Source organism: Kogia breviceps, chromosome 15, assembly GCF_026419965.1.
Source record: "Kogia breviceps isolate mKogBre1 chromosome 15, mKogBre1 haplotype 1, whole genome shotgun sequence".
Taxonomy (NCBI): Eukaryota; Metazoa; Chordata; class Mammalia; order Artiodactyla; family Physeteridae; genus Kogia; species Kogia breviceps.
In genome coordinates this window covers 19,495,820-19,515,129 of record NC_081324.1, presented here as the reverse complement: position 1 = coordinate 19,515,129, position 19,310 = coordinate 19,495,820, and the positions used below count along the sequence as shown (strand labels likewise).

Genomic DNA, 19,310 nt, shown 5'->3' with positions numbered 1-19,310 from the left:
TAGCATTTGAGGGATCACAAAGCTTTTTGATATCTTTTGCAATCATTTATGAAGATCTATATTGTTCAACTTATTTTAGAAATTCAAACAAGTCGTCTTCTATTCAAAGAGATTACATAATGCTTTCTAGATCTCCTCTCTAGCACAAAAAAACTACCCCGGAAGCCGCCAGGGGCATCCCTTTCTGTAATAATACATACGTCTTGCAAGATTTTTCCAACTGCAAGGCGAACTTTGTTCACTAATTCATTCAACAAGTATTTATTGACAAACTGTTATATGCCAGGCACAGCGCTAGGCTCTGGGGACATGAGGATGAAAAGATGCAATCTCTGCTTTCACTGTGCTTACAGTCTAAAAGTAGAAACAGACATCCAAACAAATTTACAATACAATAAAGTGCTTCTGTGGAGGTATTGACAAAGTGCAGTGGGAATTTGGAAGAGGGGCAAAAGAACATCTGCCTGGAGAAACCAGGGACAGCTTCAGAGGAGGGAGCCGTGACTTGACCAGTGCTCAGGAATTGGCCATGTAGACAGGCAGGCAAAGGGAACGACAGGTGCAAAGACACAGAGGCCCAAGGGGCACTTCAAAGGAGCAGGTGATGTGGTTTTTCTTGAGCCGAAGGTGCAGTGGGGACAGTGGCAGGATGAGCTAGACAAGTAGGCAGGCATCAGATGGTGAAGAGGCTTTTGATCATTTGTCCATTTATTCAACACGCACTTATTGAGTGCTCACTGTGTGCCAAGCACTAGGCTAAGCGCTGGGGTTATAACAGGGAACACGACAGACACATCCTTGCCCTCACGGAGCTTACATTCTAGTAGATAGACAGACAAAACAGCCAACAAATAAATAAAATACAGGTTTAGAAGATTTCTACAAAGGAAATAAACAGAGTGCCAAGGCAGAAAATAAAGTATTGCGGGTATTTATAAAGTGGAGGGTACTTAGGGTTATCAGCGAATGCCTCTTGGAAGTGACATAAAATGACACCTGCAGAGATAATAGCGAGAGCGCCCGCTCCAACAGGAGCCCTCACTACGCGCCAGGCACTGTGCTAACACTTGACAAACAGTATCTCCTTTAGTCCTCACAACGACTCTATGAGGTAGGTATTATTATTCCTATTTCACTGAGGAGGAACAGGCTCAAAGACATTAAGTAACCTGACGAGTCACACAAATGGCAAAACCAGGGTTCAGACACAGGTTCTCTCCATTTCAAAGTGCTTGTTCTTAAGCATGATTCTAAACTGCATACACGGAGGAGTGAGGAATTTCGAGCAGGGAAATGAAAAGGTCACATTTGCTTCCAGGACCATTCTGAGGACTCTATGGAGGAGAAAGAGGAGGGATGGAGAGGGAAGAAGGGAAAGGGGACAGGTGAGAAATAAAAGGAAGCCGCTGAAAGAGCAGAGGAAAGGAGGCAGTGGTTTGCAGGAATGGAGAAGAGATGTAGATGAAGGTGTGAGAAATGTGGTTAACAATTCTAACAGGACTGATGGGATATTGGAGGCAAGGGGAAGAGTGCCATCTGGGATCACTCCTGGGCTTCTGCCCTGGGCAATTGGATCCGATGATTTGCTTTTACAGGTTAGGGAATGCAAGACGGTGGTAGGTTTGGGGGATAAGATGATGCATTTATTTTTGGACATGTCCCGCGGGTATACTGGGAACACCTGGACTTATGGGATAGTTCCCAGCTAGACAGCGTGTAACGGCTTTCAAACCTTGTTCTCTACCTGAGCAATGTATATAAGGACAAAAATCAAAGTTTTGTACGTGTGTGTTTTTCCTTTTACAAACTTGGTTTATAAAGGCATGTACGTCTTGGTTGGATTGCTTTGTGAAAAGAACATATGATCGCCAAGGTGAAGTTACCCCAAGCTTGATTACAAATGAAGACTCGTGGACTTTGAGTCTAAGCAAAGCCTTTGGACATTCATTCTAACCAGTCATAACAGCTCTTAAAAAGAAATCAATATTATTATAACTTCCAGCTGCCACCCCAACTGGGACAGTCGGAAGGGCCCAGAGCAGGCAACCCTCTGCCACTTGTCTTGCCAGAGTCTGCAAGGATCTCTGCTTATTTGCCAGCAGGATTACTCTGTGGAAATAGGTGGCCTAAAGCCCAGAGATCAAAGTTGCATGTAAATCAGGAATTCCAAGAAGGTGATATCTATGTAGTTTTGCATAAGGTCCAGAGAGACAGCAGCTCAAACCTAGCCAGTCATATTGCTTTCACTGTTTTCTTTTCTTTCCCCTCCCCGGAAACTGGAAGGGTGCTGGAGGTAGTGATAAAAAACTGTACAAGTGACGTTTAGAGGGATTTGGTCACGTCCTTGATCACATCAATCTGCGTCTGATTTTGAAAGAACTCAGAGTTAAGAAGTGCATAAACCCTTCGTACAGAAAGAAAAATGTTTGCTCTATTTCTCAAAATGTACTTAAATTTGCTTATAACCACTCCCTCCTTTCTTTGGCATCAGATTACCTTAAGTATGTTTTGATTTTTAAAACTCATTTCTCAATGCTATGCCAGTTTTAGTAATTAGATATCAAGGAATTTAACTGGTAATGAAGTTAACGCTTGTGAGTTTCAACAGAAAAAAAGATGTTAATACTTTGGAGGCCGGGTAGTAATTAGCAAAGTATTACAATCTGGTTCATTAAGCAACTCTGCCCAGAAAAATGCCTCTCTTTGTGGCAAAGGGTCTGACCTGCACCTGTTAACTCTGTAAGCCAGTAGACACTGGAAAATGTAAAATGTTCTAGAAAAACAGACATGGACTTCCAGTAACATCTGAAGCGCACCTGTGTACCTAACTCATGCCCAAGGGAAGAAAACGCCTTATTTTTATAGAACTAACAAAAGTACTCGTTACAGGCAAGGGGGAAAAAATTATCCATGCTACACAACAACTCATAATTCTGGTGAAAGCAGCACAGTTCTCATGATATCCAGAGGTATACTGCAAATGTATGAACTATTCGCTACTACCTCCATTTCAAAATGTGAACCAGGAATCCTAAGGAGGGGCTATGTATTGTGTGCTCCTTAACAGAAAGAATTCCAATCAGTCTGTGAATAGAATCATTTATTTGTCTTTACAGTGATGATGGAAGAATGTACAGGTGTCCTCTTTCAATAAAGTATAAAAATCTGTTTATATACAGTGAAGTCACAATAAGCTTTCATTGGGAAATTTATTTGGTACTCCTGATCCGTTCATATTAAAATTGCAGGGGAGACGAATATTTCACTTAAGTGCTACATTTCCAGTAGATTGCACCTGGCAGGAAAAGCTCAGCTTCGTCTTCAGGGTCCTGCTTGATAGATATTACAAAAGGCTAATTTTAAGTCCTGGGACTCAAAATAAACATCATTTTTGAATAATAGATATATACATCAAAAATACATCTAAAAAGGCATTGGTTAGTGCTATTAAAAAGCTCTATGTGCTCGGGTGCATTTTTTTTTTCTTACAGGCAAAACCCAGTGGAAACGTTTTTGTTCAATTCTAGGAATTTTCTCTTGGGGAAAGTCGGTCGAAAGTTACCTGTAAGAAAAAAACAAACAAACTTAAGTAATTCAGTGATTTCTCAGGTGAGGTCAGCAAAACCTGGAAAAGCAGTTAGAGGCCAAATTTCACTTAGAATAGGATTTTCAGAGCCTTGATAGCATTTAGTTTCGGCGCTTTGTACATAAAAAGTGCTCAACATTTCCCTTCACTGTTTCAGGTGTTTTATTTTGAAAATAACCCTTAATACTCACTTCTTTTTCAAATAAATCATAGGTACCCCTTTGTATGCTTATGAAAATATTTTCTATCATTAAATAAATCAGCATAGAAAGAGAAATCACAGGGCATACAAATGAAGAAAGCATAACAGATGTAGCCAAATCCAAACATACCTTGAGAAAATTTAGGAAAATTTCTAACAATGATTTATTTTATTTTACTTCTCAGAATTTACAGATGATAGAAATGTACTGAAGTTTTATTACTAATTAACTTGGGTGAAATGGTACTGTGCAACTGCCAATTCAACTATGTATGTACTTGATACTCTAGCTCATTTATAGCTAAATGTTTTAACACTTTTGTTCTTATAGTTATCTTCTTCTTGCAGTCACTCCTAAAATGTTTGATAATCTGGGCGCTCCTCTTGAGTGTAAAATCTTAAGTAACACAGAAAACCTCAACCTGTTATTGACGGTGTATGGGTGCACGCACGCACGCACACACGCACACGCACGCACGCACACACGCATGCATGTACACACGCACGCCTGCTCGCCCCGATCAATAACAGCCTCAGTTCCGTCCTCCCTGACGGGCTCATGTGTCCCGGCAATCTCTGGAGCAGATTCTGGCGGCAGGAGCACACGCAGAGGTGGGGCTGAAACCACAACTGAGCCCCAGGGGCCGCGCGACTAAGGAAGAAGAGCTGAACTCTCTCCTTGTGACTGCACAAAACTTGAAGTTACACCTCCGCTGACAGCTTCCTAAACTCTGCGCCTGCCAAATATATATATATATATATACGTACAAATTAAGGTCCATTTTGCTAATAAGGACCATCAGAAAGAGCATCCATGTCATAATGCGGTGAACAGACCTAAAGAGAACCGCATGTTACAGGTTCCATCTCTTAGCAGCCACGTGCACTTGGCCATGTCCCACCGTTAGTCAAGCTAAGTCCCACCTATTCCACAGGTTATTATGCACACCTAATTAAGTCATGTGGCAGTGCTCTGGTTTATTAAACACTTTAGGTGTGCGTGGGGCTAAATTAGTGATTTAGGTAAATTTAATTTTGATAATTATGAAGTACATCTAAATCTTCCATAACCTACAAGTCTAATGGCCTGGTCTAATAATACCATTCTCAAGTTTAGAATATGATACACGTAATGCAGATCTCTCCCTAGCACCATGCCAAAGTGATGGCTACTCTTTAAGTACATACTAAAACTTTAATCCCTCAACTTTAATTAGTTTGTTCGTGCATTACCCACAGGCTCGCTTACATAGATTAGGGTGCTGCCCTGATGTCAACCTGCAAAGTAATCTGCAAAGTAAGCGAGGGTCTCGTAAAACCTCAACCGCATGACCCTTGATTATTCTAAATTGTTTTCAGGAAAAAACAACAAAAAGCTCTGGAGAAGAAGAGGGCTTTCCTAGAGTCAGTTCTGATGTGGTGTGGGTGCAACGGTCCAGATTCCCACACTGCACTGAAGTCTCTGGAGAAAAGAAACACGCTGCAGACTTGCCTCTGAGAGACTTTACACACATTAAGTACACTCATCTAAGTCCATAAAACACATCCTGATCGGAGTGGAAAACAAGATTCAGTGTCAACACGGCATCTTCCTGTCCTCAATATGGAAAACAAAACAAAACCGCTTAAAATAGCACTGAACTCGATTTAAAAGGTTCTGCGTGGTCAGGAAACTGTGTGACCGAAATGTTGCTGCTGTCATTGACTATGTAAATGGAAGACACTGTGATTATTACCTGATCTGTGTCACTGTGGCATGGGCCACTCCCTGAATTAAGACAAAGCACTGATGGGAAGGAAAGATTGTGTTAACAATGAATTCATCCCCGCCGCATGCAACACCCTCAGTACGACCCTCTACCAAACAGGACCCCTCCCCATCCACCCAGTGGCTCCAGTAAAACACCTAGAGTCATTCACCCCACTCTCCTACCCTCACTAACAGTCAGTCACCCAGTCAAGTTGATTCTACCTCCAAATACCTCTCAAATTGGCCTTTTCCTCTTTTTCTTCACATCCGCCGCTGAGACCCTCGTGAAGCCACCATCACCTCTTGCGGGACTACGGCAGCCTCCTAACTGGTCTCCCTGCTTCTAAGCTTTCCTTGGAAAGGACATCCTTTTTCATGCAGCAGCCATAGGGATCTTATAAATAAGCACATCTAATCACTTTACACAGCCTTCAGTGGATTCCCAGTGGTTTTAATGATTAAAAAGCTCAAAATCCTTAACAAGAATCCACAAGGCTCACCATGATTTGATTCATCTCCACACTTTCTAACCCTCCCCAGACTTCCTACATTCCAACCAGAGCGATCTTTCCTTTGGTCCTTAAAGGAACCGAGCTGTCCCTGCTATTTCTTTTGATGAGAACACGTTTCACCCTAACTTCTCCTGCTCACTCCTACCCGCCTTTCAGGCTCCCCGTAAATGCCACGTCCCCGGAGTCCTGTTGGCCCTCACATCACATTAGCTCCCCTGTCGGCAGCTCCCCCAGCACCTTCAGTTTTCCGTTATCGCACTCATCACAGCTGGTGATCATACAGTTACGTGGGCATTCGTTTCATCCAACTGTACGGTAAGTTCTGTGAGCGCGGGGACGTCCCCAGGACCCAGCACTGAACGCAGGACCGACTCTCAGGACAAGATGCGAGGGGCAGAGGCGGGGCTCAGAATCCACCGCGTGCTTAGAGCTCCCACACCCTCCGCTCGCTCTCCTTGTGGGCCATCCATTTCTCTTTCCCCCCGAACACCACCACCCACCGCTCAGTTTTGCCTTCAGAGGATGCAAATAAATAATTGGCTTGGGGGTGGCAGAATGACATGGCCCCCAAAACGAAGCAGGATAGAAGTTGGGAAGCAAGATGCCACATAAACCCTTGGAGATTGGAGTGTAATCATCTAAAGAGAATATGTACCCGATGGAACAGAGACTGTGAGACTCCTACGTGAGTTCAGGACAGGATCATAATTTGTATTTTTTAAGGTAAATGATTTATCATACTTTAAAATGTCCTTCTCATTCTCCCTGCACCAAGTCTGTGCTAGAGAGAACAGAAACGGAGGGGAAAAAGGAGGGATTTTTGCCTACTTTGTGACCACAACTTTACACAGGGGACAACAGACCCCAGAGAGCTACTGTGGGAGAGGTGGCAGCACCTTCATCTCCTGCAGCTGGTCCTCCCTCCCTGGCAGAGTCCTTTCCTCCTGCTTCTGCTTTCCTCTAGTGACACCTTGGAGACCAGATCCCTTGCAAGTGGCTGCAGGGGTGTGAACATCTTCACATAATGAGAACAAAAGGATGCACGCTTATATGGTCCTTAAATATAGAGGGGGCCAAACAACAGCACATGCACAAGATTTACAGAGGAGAAGGCTTTGTAGGCACTGCTGAATCAGGCTAACAAGGGCAAAAGCAAGGAAATAAAAGACCTTAAGTTCCACATCTCTCTGGTGTTGCTTTACCTGATGCTAATCTTAGGCTTCATCTCCACTGTCCATTTCAATGCCCATCTCCTCCGTATCAGCAGCTCGTGACAAGATGTCTGCCATCAGTGCTTCTTCCAATTTCTTACGCACTTGTTGTACTCGCTCTTCCTGTTTCCTTTTTAAAAACAGAGTAAAAAGAGACTAATAATTTGCCCAGTATTGGAACAATGAAGCTGCCGAAATGGTTTATCTTTACTTCAAAGTCATGAAAATTCCTGAGAAACATACATTTCCTTCTCCTTAGACTTTGCAAAAGTTGCTTCTACCCTCACAAAACCAAGTCACACGGGGAATGAACTTTGTCAAAAAGAGGGACATTCAGACAGGCAGATAGCCCTCATCTCACAGAGAATTCCGGCAGGAGTAGATTTATTTCAGTGACCTTTTCTACAACTTCACAAACTTCAAATATGTGAAGATTCAGGGTTATTCCTACAGAGGATAATTAGAAATAATTTAAAAGCAGGGAAGGAATACAGAAAATAAAGAAGGAAAAGAGATGTGCTCAGTGAAGCACTGAGGAAGATGGAGAAGGTGGAGGTATGATGGGCTGGGATCGCGTCGGCATTCTCCGCTGTGTCAGGGGAGAGGTAGCTGGAGTTCTCCCTGGGTTCCCCGGCCTGCTGGGAGCAGGCCATCATGAAGGAACCAAGACCACATGATCCTGTACACCAAGGACAGGGAATGAAAAGACTCTTGAACTGAGATGAGCTGAGTAGGTTAAGAATATGCCACAAGTTTCCCTGTGTCTTGGGGACTCTAAAGGAACCTCAAAAGTGAGAGTTAATAACACCGAGTCATATAAAAGTTCAGAACCATTAGGTGAAAAACTAAGCACAGGAAGAACAGCTATTGGTATACAATTCATCTTAAAAAAGCAGGAAAAAACGGAGACTGGCTCCTTGACAGAGCAAGAGAGGGATTCCTAAAACAGTTCTAGCAAATGAAGATGGTAAATAGAAAATTCGCTTCCAGAACCCAGTGGAGAGGCAATGGTTGAAGACACAAGGGAAGGGACAAGACTGGCTAAGTAAAAGACTGAGAAAAAAGCAAGAAAGGGAGAGAGGCAAAGGCCCAGCTGGGAGGATGAGCCTTGATTAGAAAACAGGAGAAGTCACCTCCTGAGACCAAAGGAAAGGTGGTTAGGATAGATACAGAATGGGAGACGGAGCAGCCCTGGGACAAATAAGAGATGCAACAAGGAATACTGATGGCTCTACAGAAAGAAGAAGTGATTTTCTCCATCAGTAGTTGAGGAAGACAAATTGTAACAATGCCCCAAACATGGGAAAGCAGAAGGGTAGAGGAGCAATGTTCCAGAAGACTCCACTAAGATGCCCTGAGTATTCAATCCTTGGGCACTCAACCAGTTGTAAAGTCGTGTTTACTGTAGTCTAGTCCCTACATCTCTCTGTCTCATGAGACTGTGTCCAAGGTAGTAAAATTAACATATACTGTGTAAACACAGAAACTTTAGACGTCATCTTTACTAAACTCTAAAAACAGCACAAAGAGATAAAAGGTTTGGACTTATACATTTTAAATGAATTTTCAAAAAGAGGGGATCTGTCACTGAATTTAATCGAGCTCTGTAGCCTCGATCATATTAACAGAAACTGAAGTTCAACCGATTTTCATGCAGTGGAGCAGAGTCATGAAGAACACAATGTTTATTTCTTATACAGTTAGCCTTGCCACTGGTTCAATGACTCCAGCTTTATGATAAATGGCATATCAGTGTCATGGCAGTCTCTCATGCCTAGTAACAGAGTATGAGAGTCTACACAACTGCCCTGAAGTCACCCCATCAGGAAGACAAAGAAAATGGAAGGAATGGTGCGTTTGGCTAGAGAAGTATATCTGAAACTCTTGACATTGGCCACTGTTTCTCTTTTGTCTTGAGCACTGCTTCCCACATTTATGAAAACTGAAATTAAAGCATCTGCTGGATGTGGTAGGCAGAATTCTAACACAGTCCCCAAGATGTCCCCACCTGCCCCTGCTTACATTCCTAGTAAAATTCTCTCCCCTAAGGGCAGGCAGAACTTAGGAATATGACTGAGCTATCATTCTATGATTAGATTACTAATAACTGACCTTGAGTTAATCAAAAGGGATTATCACAGAGGGCCTGATCTAGTAAGAATAGGCTTTAAAAGGGGCTAGGCCCTTCCAGAAAGAAGCAGGAGAGGGGATATGAAGGGAGCCATGGGGCAAGGAAATGCTGGCACCCTTTAACCGCTGTCAACGGCCTCATCCCACAGCCAACAAGAGAACAGGGGCCTCATTCTTACAACTACAAAGAAATGAATTCTGCAACAAACTTAGGAGGAGCCCAAGCTCCAGAAAGCCTGCAGTTCTACTGACACTTTGATTTCAGCTTTTTTTTTTTTTTTTGCGGTACGCGGACCTCTTACTGTTGTGGCCTCTCCCGTTGCGGAGCACAGGCTCCGGACGCGCAGGCTCAGCGGCCACGGCTCACGGGCCCAGTCGCTCCGCGGCATGTGGGATCTTTCCGGACCGGGGCACGAACCTGTGTCCCCTGCATCGGCAGGCGGACTCTCAACCACTGCGCCACCAGGGAAGCCCTGATTTCAGCTTTTTAAGACCCCGAGAAAGGAATCTAGTCATGCCTGTCCCAGACTTCTGACCTACTGAACTGAGAGCTATAAATAGGTATTGTTTTAAGCTGTGAGGTTTGTGAGAACTTGTTACTCAGTATTAGAAAACAAATAGGGCTTCCCTGGTGGCTTAGTGGTTTAGAGTCCACCTGCCGACACAGGGGACACGGGTTCGTACCCCGGTCCGGGAAGATCCCACATGCCGCGGAGCAGCTGGGCCTGCGCGTCCGGAGCCTGTGCTCCGCAACGGGAGAGGCCACAGCAGTGAGAGGCCCGCGTACCGCAAAAAAAAAAAAAAAAAAAAAAAAGAAAGGAAACACATACACCCGTGGGTGAAAACAGTATCAAGACTGATGAAAATATATATGCTTAATGTTGAGATTCTTAGGTGAAGGTTTAATACAAACAGATTATTGGCTACCCAATTGGAGAAAGGGTAACAATTCCATTGGCAGTCATGTATTTTGAACCTGTAGTAATTCAACAAGAAATGTTTGCTTAATAATTTCTGTTATGACAATGAAATCAAATGGACAATTTGTTAGACAAGTTTACCCTAAAAGGAAAGCATTCAGATCTGGCTTTGAGACAGCTTCCTCCACTGTCAAAAGATCTGGTATTGAAGCCGTCAGCATTCCCATGACATCACTCAGAGAACCTCAGTCAACCCCCATAATGACCTCGTGGAATCCCTGCTGATTAACTGGGTACTCATTCCAAGACAGATAGGAACTTGTCTCCTGAGTAATTTCCTTCCTCAAAGGTAGAATTGTCCAAAGAGCAAGTTGATTCCCTTCCTTGATTTTACATTTTGTTTTCCTTAAAAAATAACATTGATCATAAATTCTATGTAATAAAGGCATCTGAATGCAACTTTGAACCATTCTACATCTTTGCAAAAGGAACTACTTTAAAACCCAGGAAAGGCTTTCCAATTATAAACCTAGCCAGACTCAGGCATTTAAAAACATTCTCATGCCAACTTTCATGGATGTAGAAAAAAAATACAAATATAATACCTGTTTTTTAATTCAAAAGTGCCTTCTGCCGGTTTGGTCTAGGAATAATACTCCAGTAAAGCTTTCTGATTTATAGTCAGAGGATAGAAATAGTGAAGTGTACACACTGCCCTATATTTAAAGAAAATCCAATATACTATGCAATCATTGTAGAGTAATAATACTGAAGTTCCTAAATCCCATATAAGAATTTCTTTGTGGTCTTAAATATCTGGAATAGTTTTGTTTCTCCTGAGCAATGGTTTGCTTATACTCCTTGGGCATTATCAATCTGAGCTATATGTCTTCCTTTCAAAACTTGCTGCTAAAAACCTAATTTGTGGCCCAGCCTTAGAAAGAGTAAAAGATGTTAAAAGATGCACCTTGTGTCCGCTCCTCATTCCTGGCTCTGTTTTATTGCTTTACGCTTTGCTTTATCTTTCCTTCTCATTTGCTTCTTATCTGGCTTCACTGTGTGTGTGTGTGTGTGTGTGTGTGTGTGTGTGTGTGTGTGTGTCTGTGCGTGTGTGTGTCTCTTTGGAGCCACCTTAAATCTTTACTTGAAACAGGTTGAACTAGAGATAAATATATCTCTAAATTGAGCTTAAGTGAGGTAAATATAATCAAGATAAGTAAACTGCATTTTGAAAACACAACTGAACTTAAAGTAGCACGGCAACGATCTGCTACTGCAGACAAACCAATGCAGTCAGCAATCACAAAAGGCATAACTGAATGAAGGGGTTCTTAGAGCAGAAAGGCAGAACCCCAGATTTCATAAAACACTGCAAAAATGATGTGGAGAGTACAAGTGATCTGTCCTTTGGACATCATCGTGATGATATGCCTTATACACAGCACTGCTACCTTTTTCAAGCATGTATTTTTTTTAAATGTTCTCTATCACCTTTCATTAGTTTCACAAAAGCGCTATAAAAAAAAGTGTAACTTTCTGATTGATTCATCACTTACTAGATGTGCCAGGGAACCTAATAGGCAGTATAAAATGTAACAAGTGTAAAAGACAAGCTTTTGAAGTCATGTTAAGCTGCCTTACCTAATGTCTTCATCTGTGACAATGAAAGCCTTGCAGAGGGGTTGAGATGTGTTAAGCCAAACAGCGGGGTTCTTTTCCACAGCAGCGGAGACTTGCCCTGTGATCGGTGCAGAGCTTGTGTGCAAAGCACTGGCAACAGCAGATAAAAGGGTCTCATCATTACTACCTGGACCAACTCCTGCAATTAGAAACATATATGAGTTAATGGAAATTTCTAGATGCACTGAGCAAACCTTATGTAACCTAAAACAACTGATATCTTTATATTCATTTGGGATCAGCTATTTAGAACTGACACAAGCCAAAGCAGCAAAGGATAATAGCATATCTATTTAGTTATTACACACCGAAGAATTAACATTAAAGAAAGAGTAACAAAATACCTGAGTATTACAATAAAACTTTAACATAACTTAAAAATACATTTTCCAAAGTATTAAACTTTTTAAAAGTTGGCTACATTTCCACAAGCATGTTCAATTATTTTAATGATCTAAGTCCCTTCTAAGGTCATATGACACTCCAGTATCCCTACTAATGTGTCCCTAGGATCCTGGAATAGTTTCCCCTGTAGCTGTTTAACATTCATTTCTAGCCCTATCTCAAAACTTATCTTTTTTGTGTAGGGATTTCAAAGGAAAAGCCAATGCAAGTATGCTGTACCTGCACCTTTACCAGCTTTTTCAAATACCTAACAAAATATCCAAATCAACAGAGTTAATAATTGCACACCTTGACTACATGTAGGAGACTGGAACCAGGGCTACAATTTCAGTGCATTGCTTAACGTCCTAAACTTGTTAAACCAGTTTAAGCAATAATTTCCAAGAGCATAGAGGGATGAGACAACATTCTAACCATCGATTATGAGAATTTTTGAGCGATCCACAATGTATCAAGTTTTAGAAGCCAAAGTTCTAACACTTGAAAAATAATGCTTCTCTAGCAGTTGGAATTAACATGATATGACAAACACACCAGCGGCTGAGCTCTCCACCCCAGATGCCCTCACTCCTGTCACTGGACCAATGGGCCTCTGTTCCCACTGCTATACTTGCAGCAGCAGTTTGTGGAGGGAGGAGGCAGAAGGAGAGCAGTTGGCTGCTCTTTTGATAAGAGGAGGAGAGAAAGAGCATGTGCTGGGGCCAGATGCTGCTTTGTGCAGGAAGCTTGGGACATTCTGGTATTCAGCTGCATTTGGTTCCAAAAGCAGAACGTGGGTTAACTTACATGACGAAACTAACGAACCTAAAGCCAAAATGTACACACAGAAAAAAGTCTGAAGTAAGACACTGCCCTGACGCACCCCTGCAATACAAGCTTTTCAGGTTACATTTCCTCTGGGTTTGCTAAAACCCAAGAGGTACCTCATCCAGCAAGGCATACCGTCCCCAAAGCAAAGACTTGTCTCAATCATGTCTGACTCCACTGCACCTAACACAGAGCCTGGCACATAGCAGGTACTGCTCAACTGAACTTGGATAATACCTTGAAGACCTTTAGGTAGTTCCATGGTTTTTATAATTTGTTCAGTTACATCTGATGCACTAAGTCCTTGTAGCCTCTTCTCCCAGAAAAGCTGCAAGGCAAAACATCACTGTTAATAGATACATTCTTGGGACAAGAAAGTAGCGCATCGATGCTGTTGAATAATGAAATTGAAATCATTTCAGTAGTTTGCTAATTTCCCCACTTTTTCCTTACAAAAAGCTACATGATATTCCAAACATGACTTCAACACATCATAATTCTTTCACGTTATAGTACTCAAAAACTTTTGTTATTCTATGCAACCTATTCACTTGTTACATACAATAGATTGTTATATGCTATGTACTATATATATAGTCCTTTATAAGGTATCTTCCAAAGAGTATATATAACTTGAATTTTTTAAAGATTCATTTGGCATGAAAATTTAATGTTATAATTTACCAGGAAAGAGAAAAACTATATTATGTAATACCTCCTAATCCAATACTGTTTGGGAAATAACTCTTCCACCTATGTGATTTTTCCAAGACACTGAAGTTTAGCCCTTTAGCATACTTTAAGGGGAGAAGAGCCATTTTTTAATGGAAACTTTCCTAAAATGTCTTACATACTTCCTTGCTTTTTAAACAGGATGTAATGTTCACGAGTGACTCTCTTCCTGTTGCACAGAGCCTGGGTCGCCTTAGCCACTCGGGGGGCTCAGGTCATCCTCCTGGCACCAGGGAGCACACTGAAGTCTCTTCACACCCTCGGGGGCTAGTGAGGTACGCAATTGCTTATTCAAACACTAAATGGTCCAGACCAGTTCTGTTTGATTTTATACCCTTCCTACACTTAGTTCTCTCTCCTATTTGGCTATTACTTCTCACTAGTATCATTCATCCATTCGACATGTATTTATTGAGCTCCTACTATGTGCTGTGCTTGTCCTGTGGATGCAACAGTAGATAAGATAGACAGTGTCTTTGTCCTTAACCCTCATCTCTTTTCTAGTCTGTTTCATATTTACTACAGCCCAAAGAACAGATAAAGGAATTCCTCAGGATTCGATATACCTGTCTTTAACCCTGGATACCCAGGGCCTGTCACGTGGTAAGTACTGAAAAAAATATTTGTGTGAATGACTGAGTGTGGGAGTAAATGGACTCAGAATCAGGATCTTGAGGGACACACAAACCCAAGTTGAGAGCCCAGCTATAGATGTATGACCCTGGACAAGTTCTATAACCTCTGGAGTTTCAATTTCCTCTTCTGTAAAATGTGGCAGCAATGACTATCACATAAGATTACTGTGGAGATTAAATAAAGCAATATATGTAAACACCTGTCACAGAGTAGGAATAAGGTTCATTACATTTACTTTTAACAAATTTTGACCACTCTGAGGGCTTTTCAGGCTTATCTTCTAACTTCAGGATATATGAAAAGTATGAAATAATCGCCTTCCAGACAAATGAAAAGATACAGTAAAATACTTCTATTTATGGCAGAACAATAATGTTAAATTATATAATAACCACAATGCTAGCACCAAGAGTAACCTGCTTCACTGTCCTCTGAAGACCTCTGGTATACGGTTAACAGCTCCTTGTATCGCCACACAAATTACATCAGCAGCAGAATATGTGGTCAACACATATGAGGACATGAATATATCAACCGTCATGAGAAAAATAGTTAGGTGAAGGTAATAATTAATGAATGTGATAAATGTCCCAAGAAAGTCTGCCTGCTTTTCCTCTTTGGGGAAATAACAATCATCTATGCTTTGAATATCACAACTATAGGAAAAAAACAAGAAAAACGAAAGTGCAGTTAATTCCTAATGAAAAAGCATACAGAGGGAGTCAGTGAATATGAGATCAGTAAGTGCTTTTATAATAAAATTATATATATATATAATTTGTAAAAATAACACTGCCAAAAACCAAGTCTGAAAACCTTGTACAGAGATGATTACTAACAAATTACATCTAAAAATTCCAATTCTAGATAGCAAAAGTTAAATTGTTTACCCTCTATAATTTTTAATGTTTAAATTCCTATTAATTTGAAGGAAAACAAAAATTTAGAAAGAAAAAGTTTGCAAAATAAATCTTGGATTGAGAAACAAGTGTACAGCTCTAGATTACAAATCCTGGTACCACTACGCGTCATCTGACAGCCCTCAACTAAATGTGAAGTTGAAACTGAAAGGTTGATGAGCTCTTTATAAATGAAATGCTTATGCCATGAAAATGGAGATGCATGTATTTATGAATGTGTAAGTGTGTATGTGTGTATTTCTCCCTGCCCCTACCCCGCCCCCACGCCCCGAGAAGTGGGGAGGTAGTGGGAAAGTTCAGAGCAGGAAAGGAGCCTAGTTTGAGAAAAGAAAATATTTAACTGGTCAAGGGTACCACTGCCCTCCTCTCCATCCTGTCCACCATGCGTTCAAAGCTAACAAGCTTGCCTAGGTTCCATGAAGACTGGAACCATCTTCATGAGCTAGATGTCTGTTCACATTTCAACATGTCCCTAACTCACTTTCTCTACACCCATCTTCTCAGGTTCCTACTTGTTTTGTTTTGGAGAGGGGGGATCCTTTGTACTTTAAAATATATTTAAAATTTACACTGAGCAGGCATTATGCTAAGTGAAGGAGTCCAGTCTTTTACATATTGTATGACTGAATTTATATGACATCCTAAAAAAGAAAAAACTATAGAGATGGTTGCCAGGGATTACGGGTGGAGGGAAGGTCTCACTGCAAGGGGTTAGAGCAAGGGAATTCCTTGGGGGTGCTGGAATTGTACTCTCTGGTTTTCTTTTGGTTTTTTTTTTTTTTTTTTTTTTTTTTTTTTTTTTTTTTTTTTTTTTTTTTGCGGTACGCAGCCCTCTCACCGTTGCGGCCTCTCCCGTTGCGAAGCACAGGCTCCGGACGCCCAGGCTCAGCGGCCATGGCTCACGGGCCCAGCCGCTCCGCGGCATGTGGGATCCTCCCGGACCGGGGCACGAACCCATGTCCCCTGCATCGGCAGGCAGACTCTCAACCACTGCACCACCAGGGAAGCCCTGTTGTTTTTTTTTTTTTAATAAACATAAACTTTATCCCGCTGATACAATTATCATTTTTTTTCCCAAGCCAGTTGCTCAAGGAATGAACAACATACACTATCTCAATTCTCCCAGGCCCAGTTCAACTTTATTACCCCACCCCCTATTCCATGAATTTCCATTAAATTTACTGTAAAACTTAGCTCCTCTCACCAAGTTCAGTGACCTTTTCTCATTATCTCTGGTCACTTTATAGCCCTGAATGCTTTGGAGGGGTGAAGCGAAAGGGAGAGGCTTCCTCTGCCTGAAATTAAAATTTCTGATCTACTCATTTATGTATTCCATGTGTTTACTAGGTGATTAACTGTGGTAATCTGGAGTTCTTTTTATTGAATTTCCATTAGAAATCTAAAGACAGAAATATCGAAAAAATGAATCTCCCCAAATTTGTAAGGAGTCCCCCACTAGGACAGCTGTCTTCTCCACCATACTTTCATGAACATCATTGCTTTCATAAATCCTAATCTACCCAATGAAAATCTGAGTTCACCTGCCAAATCCAATAGTTTTCATGGCTTAACCTTGCTGCCTTGTGTGAGGTCAAATAATCAATGTAATACTTTTAAGGATCTACTATTTGGAGAAACTCCCTAATGTGCTATCACTCTCAGTTACTACATCCCTGTCTAATCCCCACTAATCAGACCCTCCTCTAATATCATGTTTTCTTTGTCACTCTCCAGTGTATAAGAGAACTGGATAGCACCCTCCAGTATATAAGAGAACTGGATAGCCCTCAATATAAAGTGCATCACTTTATATTGCCAACGACCTGGGCAATGCCCTATCCAACAAGCCAGTTGATAGAGAGGCACAGGATGGGATTAAAAGTTGTCCAAAACCAAAAAGAGTGCCTAAAATATCACTGACAGGGACAGTGCAGCTTTGGAGAAACCATCTTACTAGAGAGTGCAGTTCATCTCTACACCTTTGCTCCTCACATGAATGTAGGAAATACCTCTAGGACATCAGTGGAAGCACAGCTGCAAGTACTTTATCTATCCTAGAGTCCCAGTGGACAAGCATGATGATGTGTTGTAACTGGGACTCTTCGGCAGAGACTCTTTCAACGTGCCTTACAAATGATATCCAAAGATGAGAATGAGGAAGAAACGGGGATGTCAAACAGTTCCTCATATCATACACAAACCCACATCCCAATTCTGATGTGCTGGGATGTAAGGCTGATCATGTTTATTAGGACTGTCCTCCATCACCCTGAGCTTAATAATACGTACTCTGAAGGGATCTGTGCTCTTCAGAGGAAGTCAGAACAGAAGGTTTTATTGGAAAAAAGCAGTAGAGAATCAATCCAAATTAGATACTCTTTTAGTGCCCATTATACACAAAGCATTTTGCTGGGCACCAGGGATAGTTATTAGGATAACTGGCCATCAGGCAATCACTGCCCTCTAGCTGCTTACTGTTTGGTGAAAAACTAGCAAAACTCTATGAGGTAGACTGTAATAACTGCAGTAATGAAGATACAAAATTAACTTCAATTTGGGACCATCTGGAAGGGCTTTTAGGAAGAGGTAGCATTCGAAAAATGTGTAAGAATTCTACAGAAGAGGAAAGACTACTCCAAGCCAAGGAAATAGCTTAAGCAAAGGCAGGGGAGTGAGACGGAGAGTATGGGCCAGTATTTCTAAATGTTTTTTATACACAAGAATAACCAGGGTGGCTTATTTTATATGCATGTTCTAAGACCTCAGCCCCAGAGATTCTGTTCAGTAGGTCTGGGGTTAGAGAGCTGGCTTTATTTTATTTTTTTAACCAGTGTCTTAGGTGGTTCTGATGCAGGCCGGGGATCTCAGTTTGAAAAAGGCTGGTCTGGTCTGTGCTGAGAGGACAGCAGTACACACACACAGGGCTGTGTACACTGATCACCGAGACCCCTGAGTTATTCCTGATTCTACCAGAAGATAAAAAACACATCATGCTATCCTCTCCTCACAGAGAACAGGAGGAAGATATTTGCCTTTCTATTTTTCACTGCAGGAGGATGTGTGTCAAAGTATATTTAAGAGTGTACCAAATCATTTAGGTGTAAACAGAAAAAGGGCTTGCCCAAAGTTCTGTTTATGCCCAGGCATATTCTCTTGGTAGAATAAGAGGAGGAGGAGGAGGACAAGGAGGATGACAACTCCCGCTTACCCACTGAGCCCTTTCCTTCAGCCTGGTTCTGTGCTCAGGGCTTTACATACAGTAACTCGGTTAGTCTTTCCTATAGCATTGTGAAGAAGACATCATTGGTCCCACCTACGGTAACTCACCAAAGGTGCACAGCTAGCCAGCGGTGCAGCTGGAATTAAAACTCAGGTCAGTGTGATTAAACAGTCCCGATCTTAACAGTAAAAGCTCTGGAAGAACATTTACATGCATGGCTCTGTGTTAATAGTAACAGGCCTGAGACCCTTGTAGTCATGAAATCAAAGGCAGATGAAAGATCAGTAACTGCTAAGAAAATTGTCAAGTTGTTCTTAATCCATTCACCTACTAGGTAATGCTGTGTAAACTGCCCACTGTAGGTGACTGGTGCCGACACCTGCCTCCTCCTCATGTAGAATTTAAGAGGCCTCGCCGGGTAATGTATTTTGGCTAAAGCTGGTAAAGGGTTTCAAGATGGTATCAAGGGACATCCCTGGTGGTGCAGTGGCTAAGACTCTGGGCTCCCAGTGCAGGGGGCCCGGGTTCGATCCCTGGTCAGGGAACTAGATCCCACATGCATGCCACAACTAAGAGTTCACATGCCACAACTGAGGAGC

The 19,310-nt window shown here is 41.9% G+C and overlaps 1 protein-coding gene across 1 annotated transcript in view; it reads right to left on the bottom strand.

The window, feature by feature from the left end:
* Positions 1-3,083: 3,083 nt before the first annotated feature.
* MBD2 (methyl-CpG binding domain protein 2) overlaps positions 3,084-19,310 on the bottom strand; it is a 70,189-nt gene continuing 53,962 nt past the window's right edge. The window contains exons 4-7 of the mRNA XM_059039730.2: positions 13,441-13,531; positions 11,953-12,130; positions 7,253-7,391; positions 3,084-3,562 (exon numbers count right to left, since the gene is read on the bottom strand). Coding sequence (XP_058895713.1) covers positions 7,265-7,391; positions 11,953-12,130; positions 13,441-13,531 — 396 coding nt within the window. The 3' untranslated portion in view covers positions 3,084-3,562; positions 7,253-7,264. The remainder of the gene's footprint in view (positions 3,563-7,252; positions 7,392-11,952; positions 12,131-13,440; positions 13,532-19,310) is intronic.